At 29.7% G+C, this 17,947-nt stretch overlaps 1 protein-coding gene across 1 annotated transcript; it reads right to left on the bottom strand.

Moving 5' to 3' along the window:
* Positions 1 to 12,831: 12,831 nt before the first annotated feature.
* On the bottom strand, positions 12,832 to 14,467 carry LOC114307775 (UDP-glycosyltransferase 88B1-like). The gene has a single exon (XM_082882672.1). It carries the CDS (start codon positions 14,363 to 14,365, stop codon positions 12,857 to 12,859), a length of 1,509 nt encoding a protein of 502 aa, XP_082738798.1. The 5' UTR covers positions 14,366 to 14,467; the 3' UTR covers positions 12,832 to 12,856.
* Positions 14,468 to 17,947: the final 3,480 nt, after the last annotated feature.

The following is a 17,947-nucleotide window of genomic DNA, read 5'->3' as shown; positions in this document are numbered from 1 at the left end:
ACTCTGGTGCATTATATATTTTAAGACTCTTGATCCAAAAGGAGGTGAGCACTCTCTCCACGTGCGATGGCATTGACTATTGCACGATTATCTAGGATGTATCCAAAAACTTAACAATGCTTTTTTTTATTAATTTTTTATTTTTATCGAAATTTATGCCAAGTTTTACAAGTTAAAAAAATTTTAAAAATTAAAAAATTATTTAAAAAGTTAAAAAGTTATTGTTATTTATCTAAAGTCAAAAAGTAAGACTACATAACTTTCAATCCTAATTTTTCCTTACACACTAATTTATATAATTTTTTAATACACATTTTTTCTTAAAAAGTCAAAAAGTTAACCCAAACAATCATATTTTTTCCCTCAACGTTTTAGTCTAAAAAGTCAAAAAGTACACTTATTTAGGACATCTCAAACAACCCCTTAAGAGTTGTTTGGAATGTTTTAAATATATATTTTGACTTTTTATAAAATGTGAGTTGAGTTTAAAGTGATGTGGTAGAGAAATGATGTGACTTAAATAAGATGATATGATTTAAAAAAAGAGTAATGATACATCCCACTAAAAGTGGTGCTCTAAAGCACCACTAATGAGTTGGCAAGCACTTTCACTAAAAAAAAATAAAAATACAAGATAAAAGCAGTGGGTCCCGTTCACTGCCACATCACTAGTGGTGCTTTTAGAGCACCACTTTTAGTGGTCTCAAGCATTATTGTTAAAAAAAATACTTGAGACCTCTAAATTGTGAGCTCTAGAAGAGCTCTAACCTGTGGGTCCCACTATATGATTTGATGTTTTTGCCTTTGTTTTGTTTTGGAAAATAAGTGGGAGGACTAATTAATGCTATCACTAATGATGTGGCAGTGGGCCCCACCATGAATGATTTGATGTTTTGGCCTTAGTGTTATATTTTTTTTTTTTATTGAGTGTCATGTCATTAATGGTCTTTTTAGAGTTCTAAAATTAATAGTTTCTATCATTGTTATTTTGTTTTTTTTGTTTTTTTTTAGGTTGCCATGTCACTAGTGCTCTTATTAGAGCTCTATTATTATAACTCTTAATCACCACACATGATTTAAATAAGATAATAATTTTTTAATTTTTTAATTTTTTTTTTTTTGAAAGATGCTAAACCTAGCCTTATTTGTAAGGATAGCATTGATTTGAATTGATTACTACAATAAAAGATAGGTTCCCTAGGTATAGACATGTGCATAAGCAACAATGATATGAAAAATGCTTGGTAGTACTAATTAGTGCTCCCACTGATTAGGTGGCAGTGGGTCCTGTCATTAATGATGTGATGTTTTGATCTTGGAGTTGTATTTTTATTTTTATTTTTTTATTTTTTTAATGCATTAGTGCTATTAGTGGTGATATTTTTAGTGAGATTGAATCATTGTTGCAATGATATATTTCATTAATTTGGGAGTATTAATGGACCACTAATAAGGTGAAAATTCAAAAAAAAAATGTTAAGGTCAAAATATCATATCAATCAGTGAAACCCACTCTCTAAAACTCCTTTAGTGATCCCAATTCAGATTTCTCAAACATTTTTCTGTGCATAAGCACTAGACATCATTGCACCACTCCCTTCCCAAAAAAAAATAAATAAATAAATAAACTTTTCAAACTTACCCAATGCAAACCACTGCTGGAAAACAACAACAACAAAATAATAATAATATTAATAATAATAATTTTGTCAGTGTGCAGACCTAGTGCAGAAAACGATCACATTAATGTCAGTATGTACAGGGGTAAAAAAATAATTTTATTTTTTATATAATATTTTAATACATATCTTTTCATAAAAAATTAAAAATTATTTCAAATAATCATATTTTTTTTCTTTATTTTTTTATCTAAAAAATCAAAAAATATATTTATATAATTTATCCTAAACGACCGTTTAATAATATTTCAGAATTTGAAATTTTTTCTAATACTCCCTCCGTCCCAAAATAATGGTCCCTTTTGGGGAATCCAACTTTTTTTGGTAGTATAATTATTGCATTTGAAAAAAGTTGATTTTCCAAAATTATCCTTTTGATAGTACATTTTTTGAGAATATCAATGCATAATTGTACTTTTTATGTTGTTTATTAATTTAAAAGAAGGGTAAAATAGGAAATTTATATTATTTTTGTACTTGATTTTTGAAGATGGACTAATATTTTGGGACAATGAAAAATGGAATAAGGGACTAATATTTTGGGACGGAGGGAGTAGGTAGTTTTGAATTGATATTTCAAAACCTGTGGAAGCAGTGGATGACAAAGCCTTTCGGAAAAATTATGGTATACACCTCTCAAAGAGTACATATGATATGTATTTTATAACTAAAAAAAATAGAATAATTCAATATTTTTTGAGTTATAACTAAAATATATTATAAAAAATATTTAAAAAAAAAGGCATAACCAAATACTACATGAGGCATAACTAAATATATTAAAATAATATCATAATTAAAAAATAATAATCATAATTAAAAAAGAAAATAGTGAAATTAAGGATGCATATAGTAAAGTGTGTGTATTGTAGAATTCTCCGTTTCTTCTATTACAACCTCTATTTGTTATGAAATTGTTATTTGTAGTTTGGTTATAAATTGTGAGGATTTTGATGATTTGGTTTGTGTAGATATTGCTATAAAGAACCATACCCTGAAGCGAGCGTGAGATTTCTCAACGCAAATGGAATTTCAGTATCGATAGTTGTAAGTTTCATTTGCTTCGGTTTCATTTGTTAATATTAGTTAATTCATGCATAAATGTGCATATGTTATCTGTTATTTATCTGGTTTAACTAAGTTGAACTCATTTTCGGTGAAATTGGATTGTAATTTTAATGCTTTAGGATTTGATGTTCTTATTTGATTTGTTATATAAACTTGAGAATTGTTAATGGAATGAGAATCTAATTGAATTTGATTTCTCTTTCTTATATTTTTCTGGAGCCATATTCTTGTCTGTCTTAATGTTATAGGTTTGGCATAACCTATATAATCCATCTTTTTATCTTTTTTTCATCACATCACCTCTCTATTTTTCTGCACATCTTTTCGTAAAAAGACAAAAAAGTGCACTTTTTTAGGACACCCTAAACCATACATTCACCATTATGTCAATTTCTATGTATCAAAACTTATTGAGAATGCTACATTGATGATTTTTGTAGGGTTTTGTTTGGGAAGTGAATTTGTTTGACATTACATTCTTTTGTGTAGATGATTTTAGAAAGAAAAACAACTTTCTATAGTTGTTTTGGGAAGTGAATTTGTTTGACATTACATTCTTTTGTGTAGATGATTTTACAAAGAAAAACAACTTTCTATAGTTGATTATGGAATCTGTATCTAAATTAACAATTGACAATTTTTCAAATAGGAGATACTAATATGAAAAATATTAGGAACCATCTTTATGGATTCCAAATCAAAAAAAAAAAAAGATCCCTATGGATCCTGAATTTATTTCTAATATATTTGTATAATAGATATTGAATTGATAAAATGTGAGATGTACATGTAAAAAAAATCTGAACTATTGAGTAAATTTTGAATTAATAAGAATAAATTTATAATATTACTGTATTAATATATAAGAATCATTTTTTTTTTTTATCAACAATTTTTTTTGTCAAATTTGACGCAAGCAATTGTCGGTGGCAACCCTTCCCCTACCTGTCAAATTTGACATGAAAATGCCACCTGGGCAATAGGCAGTTTGCTTGGAGCCTGTAGGAATGCCAATCATTGCTATTTCAGTTGCCACCTAAGATTAGGCGTCATAAGCGATATGCATAAGAAAAATGATCCAGATCTCTAAGGTGCCGTTTGGTAGCACTTACGTTTTCAATTTTTTATTTATATTTATAAAAATTTTAAAAACTCAAGTAAAGATTTGTTTGGTAAATTTTTAATTTATAAATCAGTTGTCTCAGTTTATAAATTTGGACAAAAAATATAAACTCAAAAAATGTGTTTCCGTTTTTAGTTTTTAGTTTTTAGTTTTTTTTTTTTTACCACCCAACACTGGCTACCACCCGCCATCATTTTCCACCACCGTCTTCCGCCACCACCACCCACCCCCCACCACCACCTGCCACCACCACTCACCACCACCTGCCACCACCTGTCACCGCCAGCCACCTGCTACCCACTCGCCACCACCACCCACTCCTCGCCATCACCACCGCCACCGCCACCGCCACCACCCACCTGCCATCCATCCGCCACCTACCCACCACCACCACTCACCACCCATCTGCCACCATCATCCACCACTCGCCACCACCAGCCACCCACCACCACCAACCACCTACAACCCACCCACCACAACCACCACCACCACCCACCCGCCGCCCACCCACTTGCCACCACCACTCGCCACCCACCCGCCACCACTCACCACCACCCGCCATCCACCACCCGCCACCACCACCACCACCCACTCGCACCCACCCGCCACCACCACCACCCACCCGCTACCCACCACCCACCGTCACCACATTCCACTAGCGTCTTCCGCCGCCACTTGCCACAACTTGCCATTTCTCACTCTTTTTATATTTTTAATTTTTTTTAAACATTTTGTCAATTACCAAATGCGTTTGTAGTTTATGTTTTTCTAAAAGTAAACAAAAAATAAACAAAAATCAGTTTATAAAAATTTTATAAATATAAACTGAAAACGTAAACGTTACCAAACAGACCCTAAAAAAAGAGTTTTAAAAGAGTTTTAATTTGTCTTTTTTTTTTGTCTTTTTTTTTTTTTTTTTTATTCATGGACAGCTCATTAGAGCTGTACTGCAGCTGCTCTAATTAGAGCTCTGCAACTGCTCCGTATGCATAATTGCACCAAATATTCTAGTATAGGGTTATTTTTTTATTTATTATTTTTTTAATCCGGTGTTCGACTTAATTTTCTTGCATCTCGATTAATTTTAAGAGATTAATCTCATTGTCTATTTACAGAAGTCCTATCTAAAGTCAGGACAAACGCCCTGTATAAACATGACCTCAAGAAAGCTACTGTTACTAATGGATATTGAACATAAGATCTAAAAAAACCCCATTTCGAAAATCCAAATTTTGCACACGACGATTATTTATGCCTTATTTAAGCATTACAATATTTTCTTAGTTTATTGACATTTGAAAGTGTTACAAAACTATTGGTTTAATGACATTTTTTAGTCTTATGACATTTTGAACAAGTGCCATTTGTATCCGTGCCACGGTAGATACTTGCAAGTGCCACTGCACCATCATAGCTAAAAAATTTCAATGACATTTTGATGTCATGGTAGATATTATTTGTGGCACTATCAAGCGTCATTAAAAAAAGAATTAGTGACACTAATAAGTGTCACTACACCATCAAGACTAAAAATTTTCAGTGACACTTTAATGTCATGGTAGGCACTATTCGTGACGCTATCAAGTGCTATTCATGACGATAATTCGTTGTAAAACAATTTGATCCGCTCTTGTGGGGACTCGAATCGCCAACCTCCCACACCATAAACCTTATACACTACACCTTTTCCACTACACCTCTATAGCACCACATGATTATATTTGCAATATATATTATTTATATAGTACATACATCCATATTAATTTAAAAGTATATGTATAAACATAATTATTTTATTGAACATAATTTATGTAAAATAAATTATTTACTAGCAAAATAAAAAAAGATCACTTTTGGCGTCTAAAAAATATTTTTAGTTGCCAATTTTATACTTTTGGCTACTAATTATTTTTTAGTTGCTAAAAAACTTAACTTTTGCCGACCAAAATCGGATTTGGTCGCCCAAGATGCACTTTCAACTACCAAAATTTTAGTCGCCAAAAAATTTAATTCCCGCCTTAAGATTTTAGTTCTCTCACGCTAAAAATGACCACTTTTGGTAGCTAAACTTATTTTTTAGTCGCGAATTATAGACCTTTGGCTACTAAAATTTTTTTAGTCACCAAAAAGTTTTAGTTTTGGCTACTGAAATTTTTTTAGTCGGTAAAACTCATATAATCAGCGACCAAACTTAGTTTTAGTCGCCAATTGTAAACTTTTGGCTACTTAAATTGTTTAGTCGCCAAAAAGCTTTACTTTCGGCTACTAATGCTGTTTTGGTTGCTAAAAGCTATACTTTCAGCGATCAAATTTTTTTTGGTCAGGAAATTTAGTCGCCGAATGTACTTTTTCCTATAGTGTATATAGAGTTTAATTTATTTATTTTTAATCATTTATTGCATTTTAAAAATTTAGAAAATATATTGACATTTTTTATTTTTTCAAAAATGTCATAATAAACTTGGAAAGTTTTTGGCTTAGTAGCATTTCTCAAAATGCTATAAAATATTTGTTTATGACACTTTTCATCTAAGTGCGATAAAAAATAATTTGCACTTACCTAGTGTCTTGACATTTTTTAAAAAATGCCATTGCTACTAAAGTTTAGTGGCATTTGTTGGTAAATGTCACGAATATAATTTTTTATGTCATTATTTTATAAAATGCCATAAAATTGATGTGTCATTTCTTTATTGAAATGTCACTAGAGCCTTATATGTTTGTGGTTCTGTGGAATTTTTCTAAAACATTTAATTAATGCCAATTTTTATTTTTGTGGCATTTTCTAAAAACATGCCACCACTAGTGTAGTGTCACTAAAGTTTAAATTTATTGTAGTGACATTTTTGTTGTAGTGAAGTGACACTTTTTTTAATTGAAATGCCACTAGAGCCTTGTATGTTTGTGACACTATGATATTTTTTTAAAAAATGTCATCAAATATTCTTTTTGTGTCATTTTTTAAGAACATGTCCCTAATATAATGTCACTAAAATATATTTTTATTGTAGTGAAGGTTTGTTTGTTTGTTTTTGCTTTTGCTCAAGAGCCTCAAAAATAGAGGTCATTGTAGCTTGGTTGCTTTAGCAGTGACAACCTTATTCATGGTCTCATTCTTTGCCTGTTATATATGATTGTCTGCTATGCATTGATATTACATATATATATATATATATATATCTTATTGTGCTGCTTGTTTTTGTCTTTATTTTTTGAATAAATTATATAAATGATCTATATAATTTATATGATGTGTTAATTTAGTTCTTATTTTAATTTGTTTAATTTTATTTCTTAATTTAACGAATTGTGTCATATTGGTTCAATAAACAACGACCGTTAGGTTTGATGAACGAAAACTCAAACGATGTGTCAATTTGATTCTTGTCAAAATCGAGCACATTAAAATAGCAGTAACCAAATTGATATATTGTGTAAACTACAATGACCAAATTGACATATCGTTTGAGTACATGACGACTTTCCGTTAACCAAACCTAATGATCATTATTTATTGGACCAATATAATACAATATGTTAAATTAGGGAATAAAATCAAGCAAATTAAAATAATAAAAACCAAATTAACACATCTTATAAATTATAGAGACCGTTTACATAATTCACTCGTCCTTTTTTTTTCTCTTTTTTTTTTTTTTTTTTTTTTTTTTTTTTTTTTTGGTGTGTGTTTGATCCTTATTTATATGAAAGTTCTATATTTCTATACGCGAGAAAGCCAAGAACTTAGATTAATTGCCTCGTGATCTTCAATTGTGCCACAAGTTCATCTTAATCTAATCCTTATTATGGATTGCATTGCTCCGGAACCTTGGTAAATAGAACTTATTTATTGATCTATATTTTTGTAGGTTTTCTTGACAGAGTAGTTGATATGATCGAATGAGTGAGGTTGAGAGACAAACAGATATATAATTTTTTTTTTCTCAAGTACTTTGTATAAACATTTTAAGAATGGTTGATAGATATTTATTTTGTATGTATAGAAATTTATATTTTGTTGCCACTTGTATATATGCATGAATGTTAGAATTTTTACAAATATAATTCTTTACATTTATTATTTTATTAGCGTAAAATCCGTTCTATGCATAGTATCATTTTCCATGGGTTGAAGACTACTATAGTGTCTCGTTCTTCTTTTACAGTCATAATTTGTAGTACCATTTTTCAGTTGTTGTCACATAAAATTTCTAAAATCTGAATAATTTGGATTAAGTGGGGCAGATAAGCTACTTCATTATTGTTTTATTACTATCATATCAATATCATTAATGTTATTAGTCTATTCTTCTAAAGCAGAATCTTTTTCTTTGTCTATATCTTTGAAGTTTTTTAGGATACTATTTTCTTTTTCTTTTTTTAGCGTCATCTTTTATCATTATTTGTTCTAAGTCTTCAAAGGGAATGCCTTTCTGTCACAACCTAAACCCGCCCCTATAGGTTTAGTATCGTAACCGGCTAGTAATCTTAAGATTACCAAAGACTTCTGAAACAAATTACCCAAAATAAGGGGCTAATGGAAGCAAATATACAAAATGCAATGTCCATAGAACTATGCAGACATATATGGAACAAAAAATTTCAACTTATATACATATATGATGCCATCACCACATCAGCCTTACGTCATCTTAAATTCAAATAACCAAAAATGGGACTTAGCCCAATATATAGAGTGCACAAAAACTTGTTCAGACATAAACAAAAGAAAATGAAAATCTTATAACTTAATTCACAGATTCGACCACTCAAAGCATTTCGGGAACCTCCGCGGAAGGCGCATAGGTTGGCCGACACAAAACGGATCTAGGCAGCAGCTTAGGCTAGATCACTCGCTTAATCACCTACATACATAAATAATACAACGAGCTGGAGCCTAGTGAATAACAATAGAAAGGTTTTATGAATGATGTCCATAACAGATTCATAAATCAGAGTTGAGTTCAGAAACAAATTCATATTCATATCAGATTCTCACAGATAATCATACGTGGTACATATGTGGTATATTCGATAGCACTAACAGATGACTCATGATTACATGAAACAATACAGATGACCCATAAAGGGACCGGATGATCCATAAAGAGACGTATATAAAGCAGATAAACGGTTATGCATAACCAACCCTGGTACCAGGTCATATAATAGATATCATATGATGCTAAGAATACCACAAATACATTTTAAAAAGTTGGATAATCATTCATTTAATCATAAAATAACATTTCAGAAAACAGATCATATCATATCATTCAGAAAACACTTAAAGTTTAACATAGATTTACAGAGTTATTACTCACAGATGGCTCCAGTAACAAAACAAATAGAGTAGATAGATCAAACGAACTATGGCTCATGACCTACACAATCACATAACATATATACAATGAAACACACACTTTGCTGGTGGTTAAACTTATTACTTTTCTTTCTTTGTATGTTTCTAATCCTTATCCTCATTACTATAACTTAATCATGGTTTAGGAATGCTTTAGATGCAATGAAGATGCAAAAATGCACTTTGGACCACTTAGCCAAATTTATGAAACAAAAGGCAGTTCGCTTGAGTGGTCTGTAAAGTCTGTAAAAGTATCGGAAGCTCTCATTTCACACTCGAGCCAACTTTTGGTCGCTCGAGCTAAGACTGAAAATAAATGGCGGTCGCTCAAGCAGTCTTTTTGTCGCTCTAACCAACCATCAATCTATGTAAAACTTCTAAAAGCTCGAATTTTACGTTCGAGCGAAGCTTTGGTCACTCGAGTCAAGTGCTCATATCTGCAAAACTACTAGAATCTTATAACGTGCGCTCGAGCGAAGACTTCACCGCTTGAGCGAACACTGCAAATTCTGAAATTTTCAATTTTGCTCTCCAGGTCCAAAACTCAATTCCATTGCACAAAATCATGTTCTTTTGGGCCAAATCTTAAGAAAACAGTTGTAAACTCATAAAATTTCATGAATTGAAATCCATTTCGTAAAATCAAGACCTAAAAATAATTTAATTGTTCAAAAACAAAGCTTGAAACTTTGAATACATGACATGCATATAATGATATGAATTCCTGGCTTTCAAAACATGAACCATTGAGGTAATTTGGTATGAAATTTCATGAATTCCTAAGACAAAGTTAAGATGAACACATGTATGTGATAATTCTTTGAAATCAAACCCCAAATTGTAATGAAATGGACATGCATGCATGAAATGCTCTTTTTTCCTACTTCCTTAGCTTATTTCTAACACTTACTTCCCAAAATCATGCAATTGAGCTTATGAACTTCATGAACTTAACTCTACCTTGGCATAATTACAAGAATTATAGTTGAAGAACTCATCTCAGGTTTGAATTCAAAAGTTAACTAGCTCAATTCTGCAATTCTTCTTCAATTTCCTCCTCCTACAATGTTGAACACAATTCTCTTTCTCTGTCTCTCTCTCCACATTTTTGTGTCAAGGAAGATGATGAATATTGGGTTCTAGAAACTATATTGGCCTTATATTGGTCCGATTAGCTTAGACTAATTAAACATGTTTAAATCTAATCAAGCTAATTAACTTTCATTTATTTTAATCTAATTATTTAATTCCAAATCAGTTTTCAATTAAACTTATCATAAAATTTTAAAAATCCCAAATAACACATAAACTCAAGCAATTTCATGTTCGATGGTCGATAAGGTCTTCAATTCACGCATTGAAACAAAAAGTCAAACAGATATTCCTACTATGGATAGATATAAACACAAATAACACAATACTCATGCAATTAACTCATAATTTTCTTTTAATTATTCGTTAAACATTCTTAATTAAGGATGATAGACTAATCATAGGTCGGGGTTATTACAGTTTCATTTCTCTCAAGCTGATTAATTCTAATTGTTTATAGATATCTTCTTTTAATTCTATTATCTTATTATTTATTTCTTCAATTATTTCTTCATCTACCATATCTAATTGTTCAGCTATTTATAATTTTATTTTCTATTTTATTTTATTATCATTTTCTTTTTCAACCATTTTTTTCTATTGTTTTAAGTTATAGTTACTTAACTCTATTATCTTTTAATTTTGCAAGTGAAACTAATTTAGCCTCCGTTTGGGAAGTGGGTTGGCTTTTTGACTTTTTTGATTTTTTGACTATATGAGCATGGGCTCAAAAGCTTAGTTTGGGAAGGGCTTTTGGCTTTTTGGCTTTTTTGATTTTTTTGTGAGAGAAGAGTGTAATGATTATGGGGTTGGATGTGATGTTTTGTCTGTTATGGCTCATGAGCCTATTCTGTCTTTTATGGCTCATTAAGCCAAAAAAGCCCAATGAGCCTATTCTGTCCTCTGGATGATTTTCTTTATATGGATAGGAATATAGATCTAATTCTTTTTGTTTTTATTCTAAAATGGCTTCTTGTATTTCGGAATCTTGTACATAATGTCTAATTTCATTTATTATTTCAAAATGATTAGTTTTAAGTTTTTCATTAATTTCTTTTAATAACCTAATGAAGGTATTATCTTGTTCTATTATTATTTGTAAATTTTTTTTTATTATTTAAGTTATCAAATTCTATTTCTTTATTATATTTAATACTCATCCAAAATGTTTTTGGCAAGGTCAAGAAGCCGGGCTCTGATGCTAATTTTTGTTACGGATTTGCGGATCTAATTTAATATTAACTCTTGTAAAATCTTTCGTTAATATTCTACACTGCTTTTTTCTAAGGATATTTTTTCCTTAATGTTAGCAATTTTCTGGCTATAATTTATTACAGATTGTCCTGAGGCGATAGCCAAAAGAAAGTTTAATCTGTTTGCACTACATCATATAAGAGTTTTAGCGACAAAATTTTTTGGTCTCTAAAAGTGAAAATTTTATTATAAAAGACATTTAAGGACTAATTTCTAACGTCAATAGAATAATCTTGGAACACATAATTTTGAAAATGTCAAAACATGTTTTTAGCCACAAAATTTTGAAAATGTCATTAATAAATAGACTTTTAGGAACAAAATAATTTGGTCTCAAAATGGTTTATTTTTTTATACAAAAAAAAACTCTTAAAAAGATAATAATTCATCACTAATGTTCAATTTCCGTTGCTAAAAATATAATGACGATACTTTTCGCAACAAAAATGTTTAGTCCCTAAAAAATAATTTTGTTCTTAAATTTTGATCTCTAAAATCATAATCTTTTGTAGTGTTAACTCACCTTCTAATTCAAAAAATATAATCTAAACTATTTTTTATTTCATCTCTTAGTACTGTAATTGAACACATATAAACACTAATTCTAAGCTTATATGAAAATATAATATTTTTTTATATATAGTTTTTTAATAACTTTTTACGTCATTTATAAAATTTTCAAGTTTTTTGGGGTTGATTTGTAATATGCAAAAGGTAAAGATGATTGGTCTTGATGAGGTGTGTGATGCGTACGTTTCAGATGGATTTCGGTGTATTCCAGCCTGTGAATTTCGAGCTAGCAAGAGTTCTTCAGTACATAAAAACCACTTTAATGTACAGTAGCCGGACTCTTGGTGTATATCTTCAATAATAAAACGTTTGTTTAGTTTGTATTTAGGAGAGTTATTTTTTAAAAAAAAATTATGAGAGAATTTAGAATTTTTTTTAATTTGTTTAGTTGTATATTTTGAGAGAGTTGATTTTTTAGAGTTTGAGATGATTTGATATTTTGAAAGAACTTGAATAGATGTGTGTGAGAGAAAAAGTGATTGAGAAAAAAAGAAGAGAGAGAAAAAGTGATTGATTGATGTGTAAGAGAGAGAAAGTGATTTTAAATTTTTTTTAAAAAACACTCAAACCAAACAATTTTTGAAATTTTTTTTCTAAAACTTATCTTCCAAAACTAGACATACCCAAAATTTCATTTTTTAGTTGATCAATTAAAAAATAAAGTACTAAAGTGAAAATTAATGTAAAATATAAGAGTGCAAAATCTAATTAACTCCAACTTTGTTGTTCTCCACGTGTAAAACTACAATCCGAGTCATGAACTCGGTTGGGTTTGTCGCAGCCTAGAGTCCACAACTCGACCAATTTGGTCAAAGCGAGACGAGATGAGCCACCCTCACTCATTGCTTCCTCGGCGGCTGCCTTCATTCTCAGCACTTGCATTCTCACCGATCTTCCATCCTCCGAACCCGATTCCGATTCCGACTCCATTAATTCTCTGACTCGCTTCTCCACTTCGTCTGCGCTCACAAACCCATCTTCCGATTCCTCCAATGACAAAGCCAGCTTCAATTCTTCCACCATAATAACCCTATTGAACCTCTGCTCTGCATAGAGCGGCCACCCCACCATTGGCACACCTGCACATATTGCTTCCAACACCGAGTTCCACCCACAGTGTGTCACAAACCCCCCTACTGAGTCATGGTTCAACACAGCTACTTGGGGAGCCCATGACTTCACCACAAGTCCCCTCTCTTTCGTCCGATCTAAGAAACCATTTGGAAGCAACAAATCCAAATCAGGCTCAGGTGGTGCCAAGAATCGCTTGCTTTTGTCCTCTGATGGCGGACTACGCACCACCCACATGAACCTCTGCCCACTTCTCTCCAACCCTACTGCTATCTCCTTCAACTGTTCTGATGAAAACAACCCCAGGCTTCCAAAACAGAGAAACACAACGCTTCGACTTGGTTGTGTGTCCAACCACTTTAAACACTCATGCGAACCACCATCTCCGTTGGTTCGGTCATCAACTGCAGTTAGTGGTCCAATGCAATAAAGCGGTGGTGTTGGTTCATCTGGTACACAAAGACCATCTGATATTGTTTTGATGGCTTTTGGCTCGAGCGATTCGAATGTGTTGACAATAATTCCAGCAGATTTTGGGAGATTGATTGATGCATTCAAGAAGCATTCATAGGCTTTATCATTTCGGTCAAGAATTGGCTTTGGCATGTCAGTGGATGGTATTGGTGGCAGGTCTGGGTAGTCAAGATCGGTGTTGAGATCTTTGAAGCTTTTGGTGGTGTTTCGATGTATGGTGGGGTGATAAAGGAAGGAAACAAGGCAACAAGCACCAGAAGTAAAGAAGTAGTATGCAGGGATTTTCAACTCTGCAGCAACGGAGAGAGCTGGAGTGCAGAAGAAGTCTATGATAAGGGCACGAACATTGGAATCCTTGGAGAAAGAAACAAGGGCTTGGTGGACATTAGGGTTGTTGAGGCGTTGGACTTCAAAGGCTAAGGTTTCATGGTGGGTAGAGGAGATGGAATGGGGGAGAGAGATGGTGGGGAGGTGGTGGAAAGTGATGGAATTGGTGGTTGCAGATACACGATTGATGTAAGGAGAAATGGAGCCAGAATTGTAAGGTAGGGTAGTGATGAGGATCTTTATTGAGAAAGATGGATAGTGGTTAAGTATAAGCTTTCCAAGCTCTACCATGGAGATAAGGTGACCAATTGCTGGAGAAGGATATAGAACTATGGCATTCTCCATAATTGTCCCCGAAAGAGAGAGAGAGAGAGAGAGAGAGAGAGAGAGATATGAGGCCGTGTATACCACTTCCTTGTTGAGACGACAAGGAAGTCCTGTTATCAAAGACAGCCAATGGAATGAGCAAGGATCCTCTAGAGTAATTTTTCTTTAAAGTTTTCTAAAGTGTTGCAGTGTATGGTTGAGATTTACTGGCAAGTCACATCAATTTTTCTGATGTGACTTGTCAGTAAATCTCAACCACACAATATAGCACTCTAGAAAACTTTAGGGAAATTTCACTCTAGAGGATCCTTGGTGCAATGGAATGGTGGACCATGAAAGTGTGGGAAGAATTAAAGGCTCGGTGAGCCTCCCAAATTATAAATTCACACATTGATTTAAGTGTTGTGTTTATTTTAAATTTTTAAATTATAATTTTATATTAATTTTTAAAATTTAATTCAAAACATAATTATTATTTTTTAAAATTCATAATCAAATACTCCTTCCGTCTCAAAATATTGGTCTCTTTTAGGGAATTCAATTTTTTTTGATAGTACACTTATTGCATTTGAAAAAAGTTGATTTTTCAAAATTACCCTTTTGATAGTACATTTTTTGAGAATATCAAGGTCATAATTGTACTTTTTAAATTGTTTATTAATTTAAAAGAAGGGCAAAATAAGAAATTTACATTATTTTTGTACTTGATTTATAAAGAGGGACTAATATTTTGGGACAATGAAAAATGAAATAAGGGACTAATATTTTGGGACGGAGAGAGTATATAACTCAAAATTCTTTTCAAAACTCAATTCAAATTAATATTTAAAATTTTTAAATATTTTAAATATTTTAAATATTTTAAATATTTAAATATTTTAAAAATATTTTAATTTTTTAAGATTTTAAATATTTTAATATTTAAATATGTTACGGTTTTTTTAATTTTTTGAATATTTTTAAATATTTTAATTTTTAAATATTACGATTTTAATTTTTTAAATTTTAAAATATTTTATAAAAATAAATTCAAACTCTATTTTATAAAAATATTTTTAAATATTTTAATTTTTTTGTTATGTATTTGGTTACGATTTGAGTGTATAGTTGTGAAAGTAATATGAAGTTTCGAGTTATGTGTTTGGTTATGAGTTTTAAAAATAATTTCTTAATGAGTTTTGTTTTATGTGTTTGGTTAGGATTTGAGTGTAGAGTTGTTTTTAAATTTAAAATATTAAAATTTTAAATTACTTAAATTTTTTGAATATTTATTTTAATTTTTTACTTATTTTATTTTTTAGATTATTTAAATTATTTAAATATTTATGATTCAAATTTTTTGAATATTTATTTTGAAAAAAAAATTATTTCCTTTGTAGTATTTTCAATTAAAAAATTGATTAATGTTATTTTCTGTTAATAATAATTTTTTTAATTGAATTTTAAAAAGAGTTTGGTTGTGAGTGTTGATCAGAATTTTTAATAATGTGAAAGTAGTGTGTTTTGTTATGAGTTATAACAATTTGAATTAAGTTTTAAATTTTTTTTTTAAAACTCATAACCAAACAAATTTTCTTACTTCATATGTCAAATCAAACTTTCAAAACTCAATTCAATACTCTATTAAAAAATCATAACCAAACAAATTTTCTACACTCAAATTATAATTTCAAAATACACAAACTCAAAATATAACTCATATTCTCAAATCATAATTAAAAAGTCTTATCAAACGGAGCCAAAGTCTTTCTTGTCCTATCTTTCCATAAAAAATAAGTAATTATTTTTACAATATTGATGTACATAGTTTATTATTTAAGAGTTGTTTGGAATGTTCTAAATAAATGTACTTTTTGATTTTTTATAAAAAGATATGTAGAAAAATCGAGATGAGATATTGATTGATGTGACTTAAAAAAATAAAAAAATAAAAGGTGTGGACTTATTTAATCTTTTTAAACTTGGCCTTAATATTAAAAAATATTAAATTTTATTATTTTAATTAAACAATGACATACGGCATCTGGAAAGTATCTAGTCTTTCTTGTTCTATTCATTTTTTCAGGAAGATGATTTCCACTAGTTCATAATTTCAATGGATTAGAAGACGTTAGTTAGATATGTAGATTTTATTATGATTTTTATTTTGATGATTTGAATAATTTATTTTATTAAATATGTTGTATATTTTAATTATAAAAAAATAAATTAATTTGATAATTGTAATTTATTTGATTAATTGTGTTTGTCATTAAAAAAAAATTATTTGCTTGTTTTTGGTTTTTCAAAAATATTTTTAAGAAAATTTTATTTTCTTGTTTTCTGTATTTTTTATTTTTACTGAATTTGTTAAATATTTTAAATAATTTTTTTAATTTTTTAACACACCTAACATAAATACGCATAAAAAGTATAATTTTTGTGATTTTTTTTAAAAATACACCAAAATCCAAAAATACAAAAAAAAGGGAGAATTCAATATATTTTTTGTAATTTTATATATTTATTAATTTTTAAAAATATTTTTTCACAAATTTTTAACTTTTTAGATTCATCTAAGTAAGATGCATCTAAAACGTAAAAAAAATGCTTAAAACTTAAAAAATATTCAAAAAAAAAAACACAAAAAAATAAAAAACTTAGTTTTCAAAAAACTCAAACCAAACGCACACATTAATGTTTTTAAAATGGAACATTTATTTATAAATCATTCTTTATCTACTTATTTAAATTATATTTTTTATATTCCAATAAATCGTATGAGTGACATAATTACTAAAATATCTCTAATAAAAATAGGATGAAGGGTGCATTAATGTTTACATTGACAGTGTGAATGTTTCATAATGTAAACATTCACACTATCAACATGAACATTCATTCTGTCAAATTTATTCAATGTGAATGTTTACATCACCAAAGTTGTTAAGAATTCAAAAAATATTTACAAAAGTAATATTATTCATAAATACCTTAAAAATATGAACTTGAATTTAAATGTCAAAAATAATAAAACTTATTAAAATATAAGAATATCTTATAGACTAATTAGAATACGAGTACTTTAAGAAAAAAAAATTCTAATAAAATTTTCTTTTGACAATAAGTTATTGATTTTTTAATAACAAACATAATAAATTAAATAAATTATCAAATTAACCCAATAAATAAAATATACAAAATATTTAATAATAATAATTTAAATTATCAAAATCCGACGGTAATAAATTTTATGGGCCCAAAGAATGTGGGAATCTGCCTCCTTTATTTAATAGTCTTTTTATTTATTTTTAAATAATATTATATGTACTTATTGATATATTAATTAATATATTAACGAATCATATAATATAATTTAAAAAAAAATTAAAATTTTATAATTTATATGGGTTGGTTTGTTCCAGGACTCATTGGGTTTTTTTGGCTCAATGAGCCATAAAAGACAGAATAGGCTCATGAGCCACAACAGACAAAACATCCCATCCAATCCAATCCCATAATCATTACACTCTTCTCTCACAAAAAAATCAAAAAAGTCAAAATATCAAAAGCCTTTTCCAAACTAAGCTTTTGAGCCCAGGCTCATATAATCAAAAAAGC

The sequence above is a fragment of the Camellia sinensis genome, chromosome 1 (assembly GCF_055761805.1).
Source record: "Camellia sinensis isolate YWXY chromosome 1, ASM5576180v1, whole genome shotgun sequence".
NCBI lineage: Eukaryota > Viridiplantae > Streptophyta > Magnoliopsida > Ericales > Theaceae > Camellia > Camellia sinensis.
This window is presented reverse-complemented; position numbering and strand designations above follow the sequence as displayed.